Genomic DNA, 22,487 nt, shown 5'->3' on the forward strand with positions numbered 1-22,487 from the left:
ATGTTTGAAGTTGAAGAGATAGGCGGGGCATTGTTGTACTTAATGTGTGGTTTGTGGGAACATACGTTCCCCAAGCTCTCATTTTACCTTGTATTCTTCTTTGTGTTTGGTTGATCTGTTATGCCTCTGTTTTCTTGATTGTTACACTGCTGGACACTAATCATTTTTAAATGGTTCATTAGTTATGATGATGGTTTTTGTTTTGTTTGATAATGAACTTTATCAAAAGGCTTTATCATACTGTGGTTAAATTGTACCGTGTATTTTTCACTGATCCATATATAAAATTCCAGTTAGTTCTCTGAGATTGTTCTAGAACTTTTCATTATGTAATTGTCTGGGTTGAGGTTTCTATCATGTTTAACACTTTGAGAGAAAAAAAAAAAGAAGTGTCCCTCCCATCCTCTCTTCAGAATTTCTAAGTTGCATGACAGGTTCAACCGATTGGAGTAATAGGAACCCTCTAGTTAGGCTAAATATATGTTCCTTCCAACTTTATGTTACTTGTGCCAGGAAATTATGACCAAAATATATAGATATTTCAAAAATCTAGTTTTCATAATAGAGTGTCATAATATTTCTTTCTTTGATTTATAGTGGTTGGAATTGGAAGGGGAACAAAAATGTTGACCAGTATGTTATCAGGGTCCAAGGTAAGAACACTGGAATACTTTTCTTCTTCTTTTCTCTTGAATGTTTTTCTTAGTGACCTATGTTCTGGATTTTAATCAATTAAAAAATTGTGTACATTGCATTTACAGGTGTTATTCCTGAGTATTAATTGCATTTGTCATGATAGCTGAGATTCAAAATATTGAGACTATAAATTGGAAATTCTTCAACAAATTGATTTATAGAAGCAAAAACTCTGCAGTGCTTATCATTTTAAAAATTATATTGTCTTTTTATATATTTCTTAGATGAACTAGAACTTACAGATCATAAATTCTATTGGCAGATTTTTTTAAACCTTGGAATTTTTATAGAAACAATGCCATTAAAAAAAAAAGAAACAATACCATTTTATAACCCATACACTTTTCAGCAAAAGACCTGCTATGTTCACTGGTTACAAAATGTTTACTAAAGACAAGTGAGGCTTCTTTAGGGATGATAAGTTACGTCATTCATCTGTGAGAGTAACCTTGGCTGAATCAAAAAGCACTTTTTAAGGCACTTGAGGAGAGAGAGGAAGGTTTATGCAGGGGCAGGGAGAGCTGTGGATAGCTTCAGGCAGTCAGTGAGAACCCTCCTGCAAAACAGCAGGGTAGAAGGAGCATTGAAACAGAGGTCAGTGTGTCAAAGGGGTTAACCTCTGTGGGCCTGTCAGTTTTTCCTTGGGAAGAATGATTCGATCCCCTCTAGGATCTCTTGCAGCTCTAAGAGAGACAATCATATCTGAATTCTAATTGGCAGTGAGGTGCTGGTTATAATATTTGTGGCTAAGGACCAGTGAAAATGCCTATGCAGGAGGTAGAGAAGAATTTCAGCAAGTTCCTGGACTAACTTTATTTATTTATTTAATGTTATGTTATGTTAATCACCATACATTACATAATTAGTTTTTTTTTTTTAAAGATTTTATATTTATTTGACACTGAGAGACACAGCGAGAGAGGGAACACAAGCAGGGGGAGTGGGAGAAGGAGAAGCAGGCTTCCCACGGAGCAGGGAGCCCGATGTGGGGCTCGATCCCAGGACCCTGGGATCATGACTTGAGCTGAAGGCAGATGCTTAACAACTGAGCCACCCAGGCGCCCCACATCATTAGTTTTTGATGTAGTGTTCCATGATTCATTGTTTGCGTATAACACCCAGTGCTCCATGCAGAATGTGCCCTCTTTAATCCCATCACCAGGCTAACCCATCCCGCCACCCCCCTCCCCTCTAGAACCCTTAGTTTGTTTCTCAGAGTCCATCGTCTCTCATGGTCGTCTCCCGCTCCGATTTCCCCCCTTCATTTTACCCTTTCTACTATCTTCTTTTTTTTTTAACATATAATGTCATTTGTTTCAGAGGTACAGGTCTGTGATTCAACAGTCTTATACAATTCACAGCACTCACCATAGCACATACCCTCCCCAATGTCTATCACCCAGCCACCCCATCCCTCCCACCCCCCACCACTCCAGCAACCCTCAGTTTGTTTCCTGAGATTGAGAATTCCTCATATCAGTGAGGTCATATGATACATGTTTTTCTCTGATTGACTTATTTCGCTCAGCATAATTAAAACCCTTCCTCTAAGTGGGATATGAATAGTTGGTCAAGTGAACTTGTCTAAATTGTTTCTTAAAATGTATATATGGTCAAAGACCATTTAAAAAAAACTTCCAGCTTATTGCAGACTAATGACTTGTAAAATATAATTTAAATGCTATGGCAACATCAGATTGCTAACAAGTTTCTAAACACCCTCATTTTCTGAGCTTTCTCATCACGGGTGCTGTCTCATGGAGCGCACTTTGAGTGGCAATGGTCTGAGTACACTTTTCTTAAAATAAAAAGCCCCCGAGAACATACTGTCTTTGACATCCCATTTTAGTTATCAATTGGAATAGAAACCTATATCTTTCAGTTGGAAAGGATCTTAAAACCTTAGATAAATGGAAAAATTTCACTGTGTCTTGCTGCGTAATCTTTAAAATGTTGGTGTTGAAAAATCACAGAATACAGGAATTGTGTTAGAATGGCAGGGTTTGACGTGTTTTGCTAAATTTGTACATTGTGCTTAAGTACTTACACATGGAGTTTAGAGTTTTTCTTTGATACAGGGTTTTGCCATTTGCTTAATATTTGTTTCTTCTTAATATTTGTTACTTCTTCCAAAGTATAGACAGTGGTTACATTGATGCAGAATTATGGATGATTTTTATTTTCTTTTTTCACATTATTTAGTATTTTCTAAAATCTTGACAATGAACAAATCACTCTTATAATAATAACCAACAAGATATGTTTGCATTAAGGATTTGTTCTTTTACTCCAAGATAAAAGATGTGACATTCATTGGAATATTCATTATTCACCTCTCCCCTCCTCCCAAAACCACAAATACACCACTCTGTTGAAAGGTTTTACATATAAATTCCAGGCATATTTCCAGAAATATGACCGGAAATGTAAATACATCATTGGCTGTAGTTTAAGCTTTATTTATCACGAACCATTTTGGTATTCAGCTCGGAAAGCTGAATGTCATACAGTGAAATCACTGATCCTCGGATGACTGTATCCTAAATAGAAAATCCCAGGTGCATCTTATTACAGAAACCTAGTTCTTGGATACTTCACATTTCAAAAATAGGCATTTTTATCTTGTTAGCCATTTGTTTTTTTTACACTTTTAATTTTACATTATGTATCTGTTTAAAAAAATTAAGTCATTTAAATTTAACTGGAATATTACATTTTTATCAAAAGTAGTTAAAAATTGTTAATGAATTTTTAAAAATAGATTTTGTCTTTAGCACTGGAAGGAATCTTAGAGATTGCTTCCAAAAATTTTTTGACCAAGACCCCTAGTGAGAAATTAATTTTACATTGTGACCCTATATACACATACACATATAAAACCCAGAAATTTCAGGGGCACCTGAGTGGTTCAGTTGGTTAAGCTTTCGGCTCAGGTCATGATCTCAGGGTCCTGGGATTGAGCCCTGGGTGGGACTCCCTGCTCAGCGGGGAGCCTGCTTCTCCCTCTCCCTCTGCCCCTCCCCAGTTTGTGCAGGCGCTTGGTCTCTCTCTCTCTCTCTCTCTCAAATAAATAAATAAAATCTTAAAAAAAAAAAAGCAAAAATTTTGTCAAAGAGCCTTAACCCTATGTACAATGTACTCTTGATATTTTTCCTTCTACTTCATGAAAAAAAATTGGTGCCTGCAGCCTCCAAACTAGGCACGGACCTACCAGACCTACCATTGGACCTAATGTTTACTCCTTCTCCACTTTCTACTTTGACAGATGAATTTTATTTACATCACAATGCCACTAGAAAAATTCGTCTTAAAGTATGTGTAGGGTAGAGTTACCTCAAGGGTAGAATTATTTTGTTCTTGGATGGCAGATATTCAGTGTTCCCGTTACAGCCATATCACAGAGCATCCCTCCCTCACCATCCAGTCCTGATTAGAGACATTGCTAATTGAACATGGCCTAACACTCTTTCCTGCTGAACCAAGAAACATCCTTAGAATTCATTTCAACAGAATGCCACTTCATACAGCCACTACCAATTAATGGGTGGAGTGCTGACCTTTTTAATAAAATCTTTATGCCATCAGATGATTTGGTTCCATTCTTTGAAGACCAGAGACCATTTAAACCACCCAACTCCTTTCTTGCATTCCTTCTGATTCAGCTCAGTGTGTGATCTAAGAGTCCCGCTCTGTGTTCTTCACCACTTCTTCTCCTATCTTATAGTACTCTTTGCTTTGCCAGTGATCATGTTTCTTTTGAGCCATTTTTTTTTCACTGCATGTTCTTTTGAGTTACATTTATAATGTGTATAAAAAGCATCTAGGTTTTCTATATAATGCCTTAAGTACAGAAGTTGATCGATAAATCCTATTAAGAATTGACCCTTGAAAAATGAGAAGTTAAGGGTACTAACCCCCTACACAGTCAAAAATCACCATATAACTTTGGCTCCCTAAAAATTTAACTTACTAATAGCCTGTTGTTTATCGTAAACATTACTGATATCATATATAGTCAATTAACACATACTTTGTATGTTATTTGAATTTTATACTGTATTCTTAAAGTAAGCTAGAGAAAAGAAAGTGGTATTTAAGAAAATCATAAAGAAAACATGCACTTACAGTACTGTACTATAAAAAATTACATATAAGTGGGCCCACACAGTTCAAACCCATGTTATTCAAGTATCAGTAATACTACTATTCCCAAGTGTTTTGTGTATCCCCAGATCTCTCTGCTGAGTTCCAGGCCTATTGGATCTCTCTAACTACATGTTCCATAGACACTGGCATTTATATTACCTAGGCAAGTTCTGTTGGAAACCTTGAGTACAGTTAATTTCATTCCTTTTTCCTATCTATTTTTTCTGGTAGCCTAGGCAAAACATGGCACTCATCAGAAACAGGAAGCATCACCTGCCAGTTCTTTAGGGAGAAGCAGTTTCTCTGGGCGTTAAAGTGAGAAAGAAATTTCTTAGTGTGAGGGATATTGCATGACAGTGGTTCTCAAAAATAGTTTTATAACAGATATAGAAGTGGATCTATATAAAATATAACTTAGGTAAGATAATTCTGAGAGAAGTTAGGCTAATGTGTCCCTTTGGCCTAACTTGGTCTAAATACCTAGAAGAAGGCAGTGGTTGCATGGTCCCTCTACCAGCTTCCCTAAATTATACTTTCTTTGAGCCAATCACTAAGCAGATGTACTTAGAAGTAACAAACTTTGATGAGATTTTGTAGTACTACCTTTATTAGCTTCCTATATTGCTGATTAAAGTCAGTTACTTATATGTGCTTTAGAAACCACATGAGCAGATGGAAGGGTTGATGTCTTATGAAATCACTGATGCCATATAAAGACTAAGTAGCATTTTCCAAATGTAAGGCCACTCCCCTATCTCTGTGGAGATAAACCGAAGTGGTACCTATGGGCAAAGCCAGCATTTCTTCAGAAAGCAGCTTTGTATCCCTCCAACGATTGACCAAATATTATTGTTGGGGTATCCAAACTTTTCCACCCTGGATGTGTTCAAAAGACAGTAACCTTCCCCCAACTGTACAGTAGCATTTTGAGAGTAACCAGTCAATGGCAACTCTGAAGTGTGACTTGCATATTGCTCCTGTGAAATATAAGCCAACTCTCCAAGACTTGTGCATTTCTGTTGTTTTCTCCAGAGGCTAGGCCAGTTTGTACCTTGTCTTTACGCTCTATTAATATTCATACATTTCATAAGTACTATATTGAAAATTTGAAGGGCTTACACTTATGATCTGTAAAGAGCTATTCCTTTTTTAATGAAGACATTTGAAGTCACATGTTCTTGGTTTGGTAGGTTTTTAAAAAAATGTTCTTCCTCATCGTAAATAATATTCCTTTGTTTGTGAAACTTTGATCACAAGCTTTCAAACCAAACCTCGGAAAAAGCAGTTGCCTAGTTGAGATGGAAATGATTATGTATCCTTTCTGTAATATAAAAATATTTTCCTTTCTCCTGAAGAGTACAGAAGCCAATTTGCTCTTAAAGCTGTCTAGCTAGTAACTTGCTGTGGGGTTCAGGGAACTTGAAGATGAGTAGAGAGTAGAGTAGTACTAGTAGCAGAGAGAAGCCATGAATCCCAAAGAGCACACAGTTCACTGGAAACTTCTTTAGGAATTCCATAGGCCCTCCATTTGTTTTGTTGTAGTCAAATTATGTTGTAATGAATACCTTAATAGAATTCAGAATTACCAAGTATGCATCCTGTCTCTGTGTAGAATTTAGGGCAGTAAACAGAAATACTTTAGACCCCATAGGATAAAATGGTGGTGTGTGTATACACATTCCCTTGTCTTTTTTCTTCTAACCCATATCTTCCTGGTGGTGAGGTTTTGTTTCTCTTGGAGGCTTACCTCTCTGGGCGGATTTTTCTAAGTAGCTTGTGGACCTTTTTTTTTTTTTTAAAGATTTTTATTTATTTATTTGACAGAGAGAGTGAGAGAGGGAACACAAGCAGGGGGAGTGGGAGAGGGAGAAGCAGGCTTCCCGCCGAGCAGGGAGCCCGAAGCGGGGCTCGATCCCAGGACCCTCGGATCATGACCTGAGCTGAAGGCAGATGCTCAACGACTGAGCCACCCAGGCACCCCACCTGTGGACCGTTGACTAGAATTAAAAGATTATTATCATTAGATGCCAAGACAAGGGAGAGCTAGAAAACAGCTATGATTTAGATCAGCAATTCACAAAATATGGTCCAGGGACTTCTGAGGCTTTTTCAGGGGTCTGTTGAAGTCAAAACTGTTTTCATAGCTTTGCAGTCTGATGAGCATATTGTGGAGTTTTTCAGAGGTTACCTGATTGATAGCATGGCTTTGATAGTTAATGGAATGTGTGCATGTATATCGGTGTTTTAAACATTTTTGTGTTTTAATTTCTAACACAATAAGTATCAACAGATAGAACTCATATGGAAAAAAAATTGTGCTAAGATTTCTAAATAACTTTCAAGTGTATATAGGGGTTTAAAACCACAATGTTTGAGAATTGCTGATTTAGGTATTATTTCCCTTAAAAAAAAATCCAGTATTTAGCCAGATTTCAGCATAAGCACAGAACCTGGAAGGATTTGAAACTTGGCAGATACAATCTGGATGTCCCAAACTATGGTGAAATGCGAAGAATTGCACAGATAAGAACTTCTCCAGCATGTATATAATTCTATCAACTTTTTATTAAGTGGCTACCATGTTTCCATTTAGTAAGAAACACAATAGAACAGCAATGCAAAATCCAAGCTAGCAGTTTGTAATTAGAGAAGATAAGGATCAATATATATCTATCTTTGTATTTCTCACAAGCACCTAGGAAAATAAGATGCACATTCACAGTCCTTAAGAAACATGATTGAATGAAAGCACACACTAATGAATGAGTGAATACATGATGTGGGTTTGATATAGGCCTTCATTCTTATATAAGAAACTTGTATTGAGCACCTACTCTTAGCTTTGCTGCCAGCTAGGTGATTGGAAGTTGAGATGAATTAATAGGGTGGCTTGGAAAGATGAACAGTGGGTAGGGTTTGATTCTTAGAAAAGAGAGGAAGCTCAAGGCTAGGGAGGTAGCATGTGCAAGAACCCCTGGAGTCCAGAGTGGAGAATGAACATTGCATACTTGGAAAGCATGTTCCAAGATTAAAAGATTCCTGGTTAAAACTTGTTACATAGGATAGTGCAGACATTTTCAAGGCATAGTATATACATGATTGCATGGTTTTTCTCATGCAACAAGATAGATGATTAAGGCAAAAATCAGAGTGTTTTCTTGCTTTACTGTTGCTTATGGGAACTCACTATAACCACTGTTACTGTAAATCATTCTGTATCTTTTTTTTTTTTAAATAATAATGATGATAGTATTGTTCAATGTTGCTTACCATGGCCAAGTATTGTTGTTCTCGGCTCTGCCCTCCTGAGGTACTATTATCATCTCCATCTTAAGATAAGGATAACAAAGCTCCAGCAGGAAAGACTGCCTTAACCTACTTTACTCATGTGATGGAGTCAGGATTCAAACCTTTGAGTCCACACTCTTCCCATTCACCCTGCTGTATGTACTTCTCTCCATGGTACGCTTAATCCAGGTGGATTGTTCCAAAATATGCAAGCAGGAGTGGAGCATCTCGGGTGATGAGACTGAATGTTTAGTTACAAGAAACTAATTTTTATCGATACTAATGGAATTTTAATAGTTAACATACAGTGTTATATTAGTTTTGGATGTACAGTATAGTGATTCAGCAATTCTGTATGTTACTTAGTGCTCATCACAACAAGCGTACTCTTTAAACCCCATCACCCGTTTCCCCCATCCCCCCACCCACCTCCCCTCTGGTTACCTTCAGTTTATTCTCTCTAGTTAAGGGTTTGTTTCTTGGTTTGTCTCTTTTTTCCTTTGTTCATTTGTTTTGTTTTCTTAAATTCCACATATGAGTGAAATCATATGGTATTTGTCTTTCTCTGACAATACTAGTGAAATTTTTAAAAGTTAATTCAAATACATTGGAACATTTCCTCCTGTATTCCATTGTGGTTTTTTTTGTTTGTTTTTTTAAAGATTTTATTTATTTATTTGACACAGAGAGACACAGCGAGAGAGGGAACACAAGCAGGGGGAGTGGGACAGGGAGAAGCAGGCTTCCCACGGAGCAGGGAGCCCGATGTGGGGCTCGACCCTGGGATCATGACCTGAGCCGAAGGCAGACGCTTAACGACTGAGCCACCCAGGCGCCCCTGTATCCCATTGTTTTAAAAAATTACTTTGGGGGCGCCTGGGTGGCTCAGTTGGTTGAGTGTCCAACTCTTAATTTCGGCTGAGGTCATGATTTCAGGGTCCTGAGATCGAGCCCCATGTTGGGCTCTGCGCTCAGTGCGGAACCTGCTGGAGAGTCTCTCCCTCTCCCTTTTTTTCCTCCCCCTTCTCGTTCTCTCTCTAAAAATAAATAAATCATAAAAAAATTATTTTGAGCTATATAATAGAAGATGATTTCATCAGTGGGCACTTAAGCTGGTATAAAATGCTTGTTTATGGGAATATGAAGTTTTAATATTTTCCTCATTTTTGTCTCTGGTTCCTTCACTAGCGTAATAAACTTGTCATTAATAAACTTACGTTTCTGCAAAGTACTTTGAGCTTCCTCTTTAAAAAAATGTCCACATAACTACAGATTATTTTCAGTGGGAATTATATTCCTTGCATTTTTCTCACTGCTTCATGTGATGTTCCAAGTAAAACTTGAATTTGACCAAAAGAGAGCAGTATAAAGAATATGTAATACAGGGGCACCTGGGTGTCTTAGTCAGTTGAGCGTCAGACTCTTGATTTCAGGCTAGGTCATGATCTCAGGGTCCTGAGATTGAGCTCCGCGTCAAGATCTGCACTCAGCAGTGGGGAGTGTGCTTCTCTCTCTCTGCCCCTCTCCCCGCTTGTGTGCTCTCTCTCTCAAAAAAATAAATAAATCTTAAAAAAAAAAAAAGCAATATAAGTGTGCCCTGAGGTGAGAAGTAAAATAGTCCTCAGTTAACTATGCATGCTCTAATTCTTCACTTATGAATAAATGATCAGTTCTTAAAAGTGACTTTTTTCCTTTCAGAGAACTCAAGAAGTAGCTATTTCTCTATTAAGAAAACACATGTAATATTAAGTACAGTACCTCCACTTTACTAGTTTGGTCCACTTTCTACATATTTAGCTTTTGTTTAAATATCTAATCAAGTTACTGAGATTAGTCTTAGTATTTCATGTAAGAAGTAGTAAACTGATTTTATTTTTAAATTAATTTTAATTGTATGTGTGGTAGAATTGTTGAGTCTTGTGATGGCCAGGTAGGAATTTATTGTACCATTCTCTCTACTCATATTTGAAATTTTTCCTTCAGAGTCAAAACTGCCTAGTATAAAACTGGTTTTAGAAATATGTTTGTAATAACTGTGTTTATAAGCCATAATTGTCAATAAAATCAGGCTTTTCTTTGTCATGTTGGCTTGTGTGGGAAGTTTGTGAATGCTCCTCAGTTTACACAAGCGCTTCCCACATATCAAAAATTAACAAAACAGCTGCAGTCTCTTATTTTTGCCTTTATTTTGTGTCAAGTTGGTAGCATTAGTGAAATTGTGTATAAAACTTTAAGACATACGTAACAGTTTTTTTCTTTACCTTATGGCCTATTTTTCTCCCTTGCTTCTCTTCCTCTAGAGGTATATTGCCATTGGAGAACTGGGGAAAGCTACTGACACGCTAGATTCTACTGGGAAAGTAACAGAAGAAAAACCTTACGGTATGATGTTCATCTAATGTAGTTGTCTTTTTTAACATGTAGAGAAAGTTTCTGTGAATTCAGAATTTTAAAATAAATCTCTCACTGGATATTACCAGTGATTATTACAGTTCTTAGTACATTTCCTTGGGTTAATAGGATTGAAAGTTGTTAATCACATTTTTACTTATTTGGTATGAGTTTGTTAATAAAGATTTATCAAAATTGCCTCTTTTCCTGTGATCAATTTTTTTAATGTTCAGAGTTCTTCCAGATAATTCTCTTGCCAAAAAGAACATTTATAGCTAAGAATTAGGGATTTTACCTGTGTTTTGTCATTGTTTATTGACTTATTTTTTTACAGCTACTTCTTAGCTTTTGAAATGTAGCAGGTTTAGTGCTTTACACCTAATCATGTTCCTCTGCTTTTGGAGTATGTAAAAAAATGTGACAGAGGGAAAACTATTTCTCTGGAAGTAAAACAGAACTCCCGGGGGCCTACCTTAATTTTTGTACCATTCCTTCTTTTACTACTTTAAGTAAGGATAGATAAGTGAAATGGTTTCCTAGCAATTCTCAGGGTACAGTGCTCTTCCCAATACAGCAGTTGCCATTCTGTACAGTTGGCTCACCTACATATTTATGTCATCAACTGTGAATTGTTTGTAGGCTTTCTGGTTGTTGTTGTTTTGTTGTTGTTGCTTGTTTTGTTTTTGCCTGTGTTTAATGTTACCTCTTTTTATTTTTTATTTTTAAATTTTTTATTATGTTAATCACCATACATTACATCATTAGTTTTTGATGTAGTGCTCCATGATTCATTGTTTGCGTATAACACCCAGTGCTCCATGCAGAACGTGCCCTCTTTAATACCCATCACCAGGCTAACGCATCCCCCCACCCCCCTCCCCTCTAGAACCCTCAGTTTGTTTTTCAGAGTCCATCGTCTCTCATAATGTTACCTCTTTTTAATTTAGCCAGTCCAGCATCTGGCTTTCCTATGTTTTTGTGTTGAGTGTCCTGAATATATATTACATACCAACCTTCTTCTTGGTCATAGTAGCTTCACTTGTCTTGTTAACATTTATATGTAACATAGTATCTTACTTGATTAATCAAGCAACATAATCAAAAGATAAATCATTGATTTGAGTTTAAAAAAAATAGGTGTTGAATTATCTTTGAAATTATTGTCATTAGGAAATAATAGCAGACCCTCACTTAATAGAAACCCAACCATAATTTTCAACAGAAAGCTTTTAAGGGATTAAAGAGGCATAGGACAATAGAAGGATGTCAGAGATTTCCAGAGTATGCTAAAGTATATGCCAGCACCTATATAATCAGAAGAATGGTGAGGAAGTAAAATTGATAAGACTGCTCAATGGGATGGGGTGGTGAGGGAGAGGACACTGTCAAACCTGACCCTAGGTTCCTAGGTTTTAAAGTTGGTTACGTGATGGTGCAATTCATTGAGTAGGGGATACTAGAAGAAGACCAAGGTGATGAAAATACAGTTGACCCTTGAACAGCACAAGTTTGTCTTGTGTGGGTCCACTTATACATGGAGTTTTAAAATAAATACAATGGAGTAATCTAAATATGTTTTCCTTATTTTTTTTTTTTTTTAAGATTTTATTTAGAGAGAGAGTGTGTGCTTGTGAGTAGGGGGAGGAGAGGAAGGAGAGAGAGAATCTCAAGCAGACTCCGTGCTGAGTGCAGAGCCCCACACAGGGCTCAATCTCATGACTCTGAGATCATGACCTGAGGCGAAATCAAGAGTCATTCGCTTAACCGACCTAGCCTCCCAGGTGCCCCTTCCTTATGATTTTCTTAGTAACATCTTTTTTCTAGCTTACTTTACTCTAAGAATGTAGAGTAATATATGTATAATATATATAACATATATATTATATATATAATGTAGAGTATATATGTAATATACAAAATATGTGTTAATCAGCTGTTTATGTTATTGGCAAGGCTTTCAGTCAACAGCAGGCTATTAGTAGTTAAATTTTGGGGGAGTCAAGAGTTATACATGGATTTTTGACTTCATGGGGGTTCCGTGCCCCTTAACCCCTGTGTTGTTCAAGAGTCAACTGTACTTAAATATTCCCTTCCTTCCTGCCCTTAAGCATCTTGGAATTTTAAAAAACTCTACTTTGCATTGTGCAACTTGTAACATTACTACTTACTTTAAAGGAAACTTAGTTTGTTAAAATCATCTCATTATATGTTGAAATAAGTCATGGAGAAACCAAGTAACTTTCTTCAGGCCGGAAAGGGAGACTTCCCTATAGTTTACTGAATAATATTTATAGTCCCAGAAAATGAAAGGTCAGAGAATTTTGCTTATTGACATGAGTTTTCTGTGTGATTTTAGTAAATTAGCGGATGTTTGTCTTCGATTTAAGCTGCTATAGCAGGTACCAAAGGGAAGATAAATAAGTATGAGACCTAACCTGTGTCCTTAAGGAGCTTCTGTCTAATGAAGAAGTAGGACCTATGTTCTCAACCCTCTGAGACCCAATACTGAGACCTGTAACCAGTATTTTATAATGCCCTCCTCACTGTCTTGAACTAAAATTCAGAGATACTCTCCCCTACCTACATGTTAGAAAAAAAGTCAATATAATACAATAAACAGAATATGAAGAATAAATAAAAGTAATTTATAATAAAATAGGTATGTTGCTATGTAAATTCACAGCTGTTACTGCACTAAAAGTTGTAATGAACTAGTCAGATGTTGACACAAATATGAATGCCACAAGTATAAAGGCAGACTGATACAGGTATGTTGTATTAATGACTCAGTATTGGAAAATTCAGTATATGAAAAACAGTACAAAAAATACTTTGTGTTTCAGTGGAAAATGGACTTAGATTCTACCTCAGGTGATTATAAACAGGCTTTCATCCACATGAATATCTGGCAGACATCCAGAAGTTAGGTGGTACACAGAACGCTTGATCATGCTGTCCCATCCTGCATATTGTAGGACATCCAGCAACTGGGAAATGCTGCTGATGCTGCTACCCCACCCACTCACTGTAACAGTAAAAAAATGCAGTTCTTAATTGACCTGTTGCGGACAACTGACATATGGGTAAGGCAGTAAGGCAGGATGCAGTAAATGGCAAATGGATGCTTTTCAGTCATTTTTGTTCTATCTAGACAAACTCTTATTTTTAGCTATTGTTTCAGATACCTGAAAGCTCAGAAGAATAAGAAAATGAGTCTGGCTCAGTAGACTCAAAGCTCAAACCATATTAATAGGACCCTTCCTTTTATTCTGTTTCATGGCACCTTCTTTTATTTCTAAATAGCTTTTCACCATTTATAAATACACATTTGCGTGTTAATCCCTAAGTTATGGGGCTGAGACCATGTCGCTTTCGGTCCTCACTATATTCTTGATGTCTAGGACAATGTGTGGCATATAGAATAAAGCATGGCCTGTGAATAAATAAGGCAGGCAATAAATAAGCATGTCAGAGATGACTGCAGCTAAGTCACACAAAAGGCAAAGCATCTTTCTACCTTCTGCTGCTCTTTTCTTGTCCACGTCTAGGTATTAAGTCTCAGGCACAGTTGCTGGCATCTCTGCAGACACTTGGCTTCATTGTGCTCATCTGCTCTTCGCTGAGCTCAGGACATGAGTGCCGTGGCGTCCCAGGCTGTCCTAGATGTGGGCCAAGCTTCTGGGAAGGCCTCACTGCTTCTGTGATAAGAATAGGTTCTCTCTCTTTTGTGGCTTTTTTATTGGGAGGCAAGAAATGTAAAAGGAAGGTGGTATCTCGTGCTAATCCTCTGTTCTAAACACTTCAACCCCCCGGTCCCAAGATAAGATGTTACCAAGGTCTTCTCGAGTGGATGTAGCTAATGTATCTAATGGGAGTGGCTCTTTGCGCTTTGGCTGCCCACACTTCCTGGAGGAAGCTGACAAGTTGAATTGGGTCTCGAATTATGACTTAAACAAATAGGGCACACACTCTAGTAGGCCTGCTGTGTACCTGGGTATCAGTCATCTTATGGTGCCTTTCATTTGTATTTAAACCTTTTTATTATAAAGTGTTACACAAATAAAAGTGAGTGAAACTTAAATTTACAGCTCAGTGAACTATCACAAAGCAAACCTCCCTGCAGCTACCAGTCTAGTCAAGAAATAGAAGATTCCTAGAGACATCTTTCAAGCCCCATCCCATATATAACAGTCTTCTGTTGATACACATTTGGGTTGACCCCAGTTTGAGGCTTTATGAATAAAGCTGCTATGTTTATTTTGTACCTGTTTTTTGGTAGACACATGTACTCATTTCTCTTGGATATACCCCCAGGTGGAATTGCTGGGTCATAGGGTAATCCTGCTGTATTGGGAATTGTCAGCAGTTTTCAAAGTAATTGTATAACTTTGCATTTTCACCACCAGTAAATGAGTTCCCCTTGTTTGGACAACACATGGTATTAACAATGTTTTTAATGTTGGCCATTCTGATAAGTGTGTAGTGGTATTTCGTTGTGATTTTCATTTGATTGCTAATGAAATTCAGCATTTTATCATATGTGCTTTGGCTTCTTAGCCATATTCTTTTTTGTATTGTCCAGGTCTCTTGCCTCTTCTTTTGTTTTAGTTTTTGTTTTGTTTTTTTTTCTTTCTGTATTGAGTTGCCTTTTTTTGGGGGGGAGGAGGTAGATCAGTGTTTATTAAATATTGCACAATAAGCACGAACTACAAGAAAAACTGAAAATTGAAATGTTAATATTTTAAGTCTTTTGTTCATTGGATGTCATTTTTTTTAATTTGGTTGATTTTTATTAATACATTTAATTTTATTATGTTATGTTAATCACCATACATTACATCATTAGTTTTTGATGTAGTGTTCCATGATTCATTGTTTGCGTATAACACCCAGTGCTCCATTCAGTATGTGCCCTCTTTAATACCCATCACCAGGCTAACCCCTCCCCCCACTCCTCTCCCCTCTAGAACCCTCAGTTTGTTTCTCAGAGTCCATAGTCTGTCATGGTTCATCTCCCCCTCCGATTTCCCCCCCCTTCATTTTACCCTTCCTACTATCTTCTTTTTTTTTAACATATAATGTATTATTTGTTTCAGAGGTACAGGTCTGTGATTCAACAGTCTTACACAATTCACAGCGCTCACCATAGCACATACCCTCCCTAACATCTCTCACCCAGCCACCCCTTCCCTCCCACGCCCCACCACTCCAGCATTGAGTTGCCTTTTAAAAAATAGTGACTTGTAAGAGATCTTTGTATACTCTGGATATATGCTCTTTTGTTATATGTCTTATGGATATTTTCTCCTACTCTGTGGCTTATCTTTTACCTCTCTTAATTGTGTCTTGGAAAACAGAAGTTTTTAGTTTTAACTTAGTCCACTTTATCAAGTCATTTCCTTTCTGATTAGTCCAGTCGTTTTGGTGCCCAGTTAAAAAAAAAATTCCTACCCCAAAAGTATGAAGATATTTTCCTATATTCCAGAAGTTTTATTGCTTTGCCTTTCACATTACACCTACAATCCACCTTTTTTTTTTTTTTTCCCTATATGGATATCCTGTATGGCCCAGCCCTTCTCCCTGCTACATTGCCTCCTTAGTCACATCAAGCACCTTATAGACATGGGTTTGTTTGGAATCTGTTTTGTCACATTGGTCTGTCTGTTCTTGTGGTAATACCAAACTATCTTAGTTCCTATAGTTTTAGAATAGATCTTGATATCTGAAAGAGCAAGCCTTTCTATCTTTTTTTTAAAGATTTTTTCTATAGGTTTTTTATAGCTTTCTTATCAGAGTAAGGAAGTTGCTTTCTGTACCTAATTTACTGTTTTTTGTTTGTTTGCTTGTTTTAAATAAGCTTTATCCTCAACGTGTGGCCTGAACTCATGACCCTGAGATCAAGAGTCGCGTGCTCTACTGACTAAGCCAGCCAGGCACTCCAACTGTTGTATTTTTTTAAAAAAATCATGAGCAGACATTGAATTTCATGAAACACTTTTTCTGTATCTGTTGATTTTTCTCCTTACTCAAATATTAAACAACTTTTACATTTCTAGAGTAAGCCCAAATTGATCACGATATGTTATCCTTTATATAAATTGTTGGAATTAGTTTGCCAAGATTTAGTTTAGGATTTTTGCATCTTTGTCTTTGAGTAAAGATTACCTTCTATTTTTCCTTCCTGTTAATGCCCTTGACTGGTTTTGATACCAAAGTTATGTGGACTTCATAAAATGGGTTGGGGACTATTCGCTTTCTTTTTTTTTATTCCCTAGAATTTGCGTAGATTGGCATTATTTCTTTTTTCTAATGTTTACTAGAATTTACTGGTAGACATCTGGAGTTTTCTTTGTTAGGAAGGTTTTTAATTATGGATTGGGCTTCTTTATTAAATGTCAAACAATGTTTTTTATTTCTTGTGTCATTCTAGATAATTTTTACCCTAGGAATTTGTTCATCTAAACTTATTAGTATAAAGTTGTTTATACTATTCCTTTATGACCTTTCTTTTTATTTTGAAATAATATCAAACCTATTTTTGTAGTTTTAAGTATGTAGATCTTTCACTTCTTTTGTATATGAAATCCCTAAGTCCTTAATATTTTTTGATGCTATTATGAATTGAATTTTAAAAATTTCAGTTTCTGATAATTCATTCTTAGTATAGAGAAATGGAGTTAATTTTTAAGTATTGGTCTTATGTCTTTTAGCCTTGCTAAACTCACTAATTCGAGTCGCTTTTGTGTAGATTCCTTGTTAGGGGGGTATCTAAAGGGGACAGTTTTCTAGGTCTACATTAGCCCTACTCCTCAGATGTGGCTTCTCTGAGGTCTCAGTCAAATGCCCTGGGTATTCAAACAAGTTTCTTCATTCTGGATGGTTGTAAGAGCCCACCATGTAAGAGCTGTGGTAGTAGTTCTTTGATTAATTTTGTGGCAACTCCCTGTATTATGTGCCTGTTGGAATGTAGCCAGTCTCCAGTGGACCCCTGTAGACATCTCTTTGTCTGTGTGGTTCTCTCAAATTCCAGCTGCTGCTGCTTCCCCAAGCTCTGATTTTTATTCAGTGAAATTGTTACCAGTTGGTGGATTGTAAAATTCCTTGGCTCTTGTCTTTTTGAAGGAAAGAATTTATTTGAGAGACTTGAGAGAGAATTAAAGCAGCAAAGGTTTTATTTAGCAAAGGGGAAGTACACTCTAGAAATGTTGCAAAACAGGTTGCTCTATGAGAGATGGGGTGGTCTCTGGGTGGAGACTGGGTGGTGCCTGGCAGTTTCCTATCTACCATCCTCCTTTCTCCCCTCCTGCTCATGTCTATCTATCTCCCTACTCTAGCAAGATCATAGTGCTTTTTTGGGATTCCCGTCCTTGCACCATGGTTCAGAAAGCATCTCCAAGTGAAAGCAAGTGATCCTCAGAAAGGCCTTCCCTGTTTCTTTCCCTTCTCTTAGAGATTACAGCCTTTGCTGTCTGTTGTCTTATGTTTGGAAACAGTTGTGTACTATATATTTTTTCCAATTAAACAGCTGCTTATAGTGGTAATGCTTGTCTAGTACCATTTACTCTACCATGGTTGAATATTGCTTTTAACTCCATAGTTCAATTAAGTACCAGCTATCACGATATAAGTAGAGCCAACAAATTTTAAGCAAATAATAATGTGTGACATGATCTTGAATATATTAATTTTATGAGAATGACTTTTTAAAATCAATTTCAAATTAATACTGGCACATTGATGATTTATTAGTCCCTAAACGAAGAATAATTACCCAAGTCCTGTGACATTTTTATCATACCCATCTTCTTTTATCAAATTTACTTTTTTTGGATAGTTATTGGCTATAACTGCTTTAGAGATTTTATTCTCCATTTCTTTTTAAATCCTTTGTAGGTAGAGTCTGTATTCTTTTTTTTTTTTTTTAAGATTTATTTATTTATTTGAGAGAGAAAACACAAATGGTGGGAGGGCCGCAGGGAGAGAGAGGATCTCAAGCAAACTCTGCACTGAGCATGGAGCCTGATATGAGGCTTGATATCACAACTGTGAGATCACGACCTGAGTTGAGACCAAGAGTCGGACACTTAACCGACTGCGCCACCCAGGTGTGCCTTGAGTCTTTATTCTTATTATTAATTATTATTTGGGTTGGACTAATACCACATTTTAGAGATAGCCAGCATGCTTCACTACATACTCATGTAGTGAATATAATAATCATATGATAAAAAATAATCATGTTTTATTCTATTCTATTATATTCACTTTTATTGTAAAACAACTTGCTGCATAGGTTTTCTGTCCAGTGATCCAAACATCAGATGAATGATTGGCCTAGGTGACTTTTAAATGCCCTTTGACCTTGACATTCTATCATTCCTCAGCTAATTCAGCAGAAATGTCATGAGTCCCACTGTAATTGTGTATATTACATAAGAACTGCCTTTGTCTTTAAGGAGCTTGGAGTTTCATTGGTAAGATAATATCTGCATACATATAGTAGGTAACAGTTAAAAATTGTGTATGATTAATTGCAGAATGAACAGCACAAACCAGAAATGCCTGAGATGTTAAGTCAGAGAAAGAGACACTGGCAGAAGTAGAATGACAAAGAGCACATCTTGTCATCTTGTGTTGGGGAGTGTCAGGAAAAGAGAGCCACTGAAGCAGGAAAAGGAGTATACATTGTCAGGAATGTTAGTAAAGAGACCAGCCTAGCAGAAGTAGAAAGCCGTTTGGTCTTGTTTTGAAAATGTATTGCTAAGTTATGAAGTATTGCAGTGTTCTCAGCAATGACAGTTCTTTTTTTTTTATTTTTAAAAAGTATCAAATTTATAAACTGCTGCTGTGGGACTGAATTACACTGGTCAGTATCCCCATGATTTCCTGGCATCTTTTTTTTTTATTATGTTATGTTAATCACCATACATTACATCATTAGTTTTTGATGTAGTGTTCCATGATTCATTGTTTGCGTATAACACCCAGGGCTCCATGCAGTTACCTGCCCTTTTTAATACCCATCACCAGGCTAACCTATCCCCCCACCCCCCTCCCCTCTAGAACCCTCAGTTTGTTTCTCAGAGTCCATAGTCTCTCATGGTTCGTCTCCCCTCCGATTTCCCCCCCTTCATTTTTCCCTTCCTGCTATCTTCTTTTTTTTTTTTTTTTAACATATAATGTATTATTTGTTTCAGAGGTACAGGTCTGTGATTCAACAGTCTTTTTTTTTTTTTAAAGATTAAAGATTTTTTTTTTTATTTGAGAGAGCGAGAATGAGAGAAAGAGAGTACATGAGAGGGGGGAGGGTTAGAGGGAGAAGCAGACTCCCTGCCGAGCAGGGAGCCGGATGCGGGACTCGATCCCGGGACTCCAGGATCATGACCTGAGCCGAAGGCAGTTGCTTAACCAACTGAGCCACCCAGGCGCCCCTGTGATTCAACAGTCTTACACAATTCACAGCGCTCACCATAGCACATACCCTCCCCAGTGTCTATCACCCAGTCAACCCATCCCTCCCACCCCCCACCACTCCAGCAACCCTCAGTTTGTTTCCTGGAATTAAGAATTCCTCATATCAGTGAGGTCATATGAGCAATGACATTTCTTTAGCAGTGGTCAGCTTGGTGGTAGCATTGGCCGTCTAGATTTGGAAGTTTTGCATCACTAAGGTGCCACCAGTAATTGTTTTAATGTTGCAGTAGAATGAAAATTTTTCATGAAAAATCTCATCATATCATGAGCTACATCTGTTTGAAAAACAGTATGAAGAGAATACCCATCTGAGATCTGTCTTTATGGACCGCTAGATGTTGGAGAAATTCTGAGTCCTGTAGATCTTCTCTATTTGAGTCTAGTAGATTCTAGTCTTTTGTTTGTGTTTAACTTGAGGATCCAGGTTACACTGAGGTTAAGACTCTTGTGTTGATATTGAAACCTGAATACAGTATTCCATGCTGTCTTTTAATCTCTATTCAAGTGTTACAACAATAATTCAAAGCACATTAGTTTTTAAAAATATTTTTTAATAAAACCAAATGTAGCATGTATGTATTAGAATAAAAAGTTAACTAAATTTCCTACAAAGTGAAAAAGAAGCACTATGGGGCATCTGGGTGGCTCAGTCCATTAAGCATCTGCTCTCAGGTCATGATGTCAGGGCACTCTGCTCAGCAGGGAGTCTGCCTCTCCCTCTCCCTCTGATCCTCCTCCCAGCTTGTGCTGTCTGTCTTGAATAAATAAATAAAATCTTAAAAAAAAAAAAAAAAGGCACTGTAATTTCTTTCCATTGACCGTGACCTAAACAAGTTAGAGAATATTTCTGTAATTATTGAATATGAAATATATATAGTCATCTATAAATACCCAAATATTGAATTCCAGTGTGTTACAGTTTTCACTTGCTAAAATTATAGAACTATACATTAATATTATAGTAATAATATTTTAGAGTTAATAATATAGTTAATATAGTTAATAATAATCTGTTGGAAAGAGTATTAAACAAAAGCTGAAAACATGACTAACAGACACTGAAAGCTTTATGTCTTCATTCAAATTTTCTAAAATCATTGTTTAAAAAATGCTTAGTAATCATGGTATCCTTGCTATGTATATTCCTTTTTTGCACTGGCTTATTTTTAAACTCAGACTCCTGGGAGTGTTTGTTTAAAAGAACAGAGAAATTCTTTTTTTTTTTTTTTTATTCTTATGTTAATCCCCACACATTACATCATTAGTTTTAGATGAAGTGTTCCATGATTCATTGTTTGTGCATAACACCCAGTGCTCCATGCAGAATGTGCCCTCCTCAATACCCATCACCAGGCTAACCCATCCTCCCACCCCCCTCCCCTCTAGAACCCTCAGTTTGTTTCTCAGAGTCCACAGTCTCTCATGGTTCGTCTCCCCCTCCGATTTCCCCCGCTTCATTCTTCCCCTCCCGCTACCTTCTTCTTCTTCTTTTTTTTTTTCTTAACATATATTGCATTATTTGTTTCAGAGGTACAGATCTGAGATTCAACAGTCTTGCACAATTCACAGCGCTTACCAGAGCACATACCCTCCCCAGTGTCTATCACCCAGTCACCCCATCCCTCCCACCCCACCCTCCACTCCAGCAACCCTCAGTTTGTTTCCTGGAATTAAGAATTCCTCATATCAGTGAGATCATATGATACATGTCTTTCTAAAAGAACAGAGAAATTCTAAGAGCAGTGAAGGGATGGAAGGAGAGAGGTAAATACCACTTCACTTGGGGACAGAATTGAATGTGAATGTGTCAGTTTTATGCCATACCACAGAACAGTTTTGTAATCTAGCAGGTGAAGTTTTTAATGTGCTTAATACTTAATAACCTTTAATACTGCATTAAGTTGTTTATAGTATTTGATGCCTGGAGAAACTTGAGCAACTTACGGATATTTTTCTTTTCTTTTCTTTTCTTTTTTAGATGTTATTTTTAAGTAATCTCTATACCCAAGGTGGGGCTTGAACTCAACCCCAAGATCAAGAGTCACACACTCTACCAACTGAACTAGCCAGGCGCCCCCCTCTTTTAAGAATTTTTTTGATTAAATATTTTAATTGATTTATTTTTTAATTGAAGTGTAGTTGACAGTCAATATTACATTAGTTTCAGGTGGATAACAGATATTCAGTGCTTACCATCTGTCACCATACAAAGTTACCACAATATTACTGACTGTATTCTCCTATGCTGTACTTTTCATTCTCATAATTTATTTTACAGCTGGAAGCTTGTACCTCTTAATCCCCCTCACCTATTTTGCCCATCACCACTTATCATGGTGAGCACTAGGTAATGCATATTGTCAGATCACTATGTTATACACCTGAAACTAATAATAACATTGTATGCCAATTATACTTAAATTTAAAAAAAAAAGAACTGGGGCGCCTGAGTGGCTCAGGTCATGATCCCGGGGTCCTGGGATTGAGCCCCG

At 37.1% G+C, this 22,487-nt stretch overlaps 1 protein-coding gene across 1 annotated transcript in view; it reads left to right on the forward strand.

Annotated features, from left to right (window-relative positions):
• The window catches only part of TRUB1 (TruB pseudouridine synthase family member 1), a 39,372-nt gene that overhangs the window by 10,728 nt on the left and 6,157 nt on the right, over window positions 1-22,487 (forward strand). The window contains exons 3-4 of the mRNA XM_021699895.1: window positions 598-653; window positions 10,431-10,512. Coding sequence (XP_021555570.1) covers window positions 598-653; window positions 10,431-10,512 — 138 coding nt within the window. The remainder of the gene's footprint in view (window positions 1-597; window positions 654-10,430; window positions 10,513-22,487) is intronic.

The sequence above is a fragment of the Neomonachus schauinslandi genome, chromosome 6 (genome assembly GCF_002201575.2).
Source record: "Neomonachus schauinslandi chromosome 6, ASM220157v2, whole genome shotgun sequence".
In the NCBI taxonomy this organism is placed as follows: Eukaryota; Metazoa; Chordata; class Mammalia; order Carnivora; family Phocidae; genus Neomonachus; species Neomonachus schauinslandi.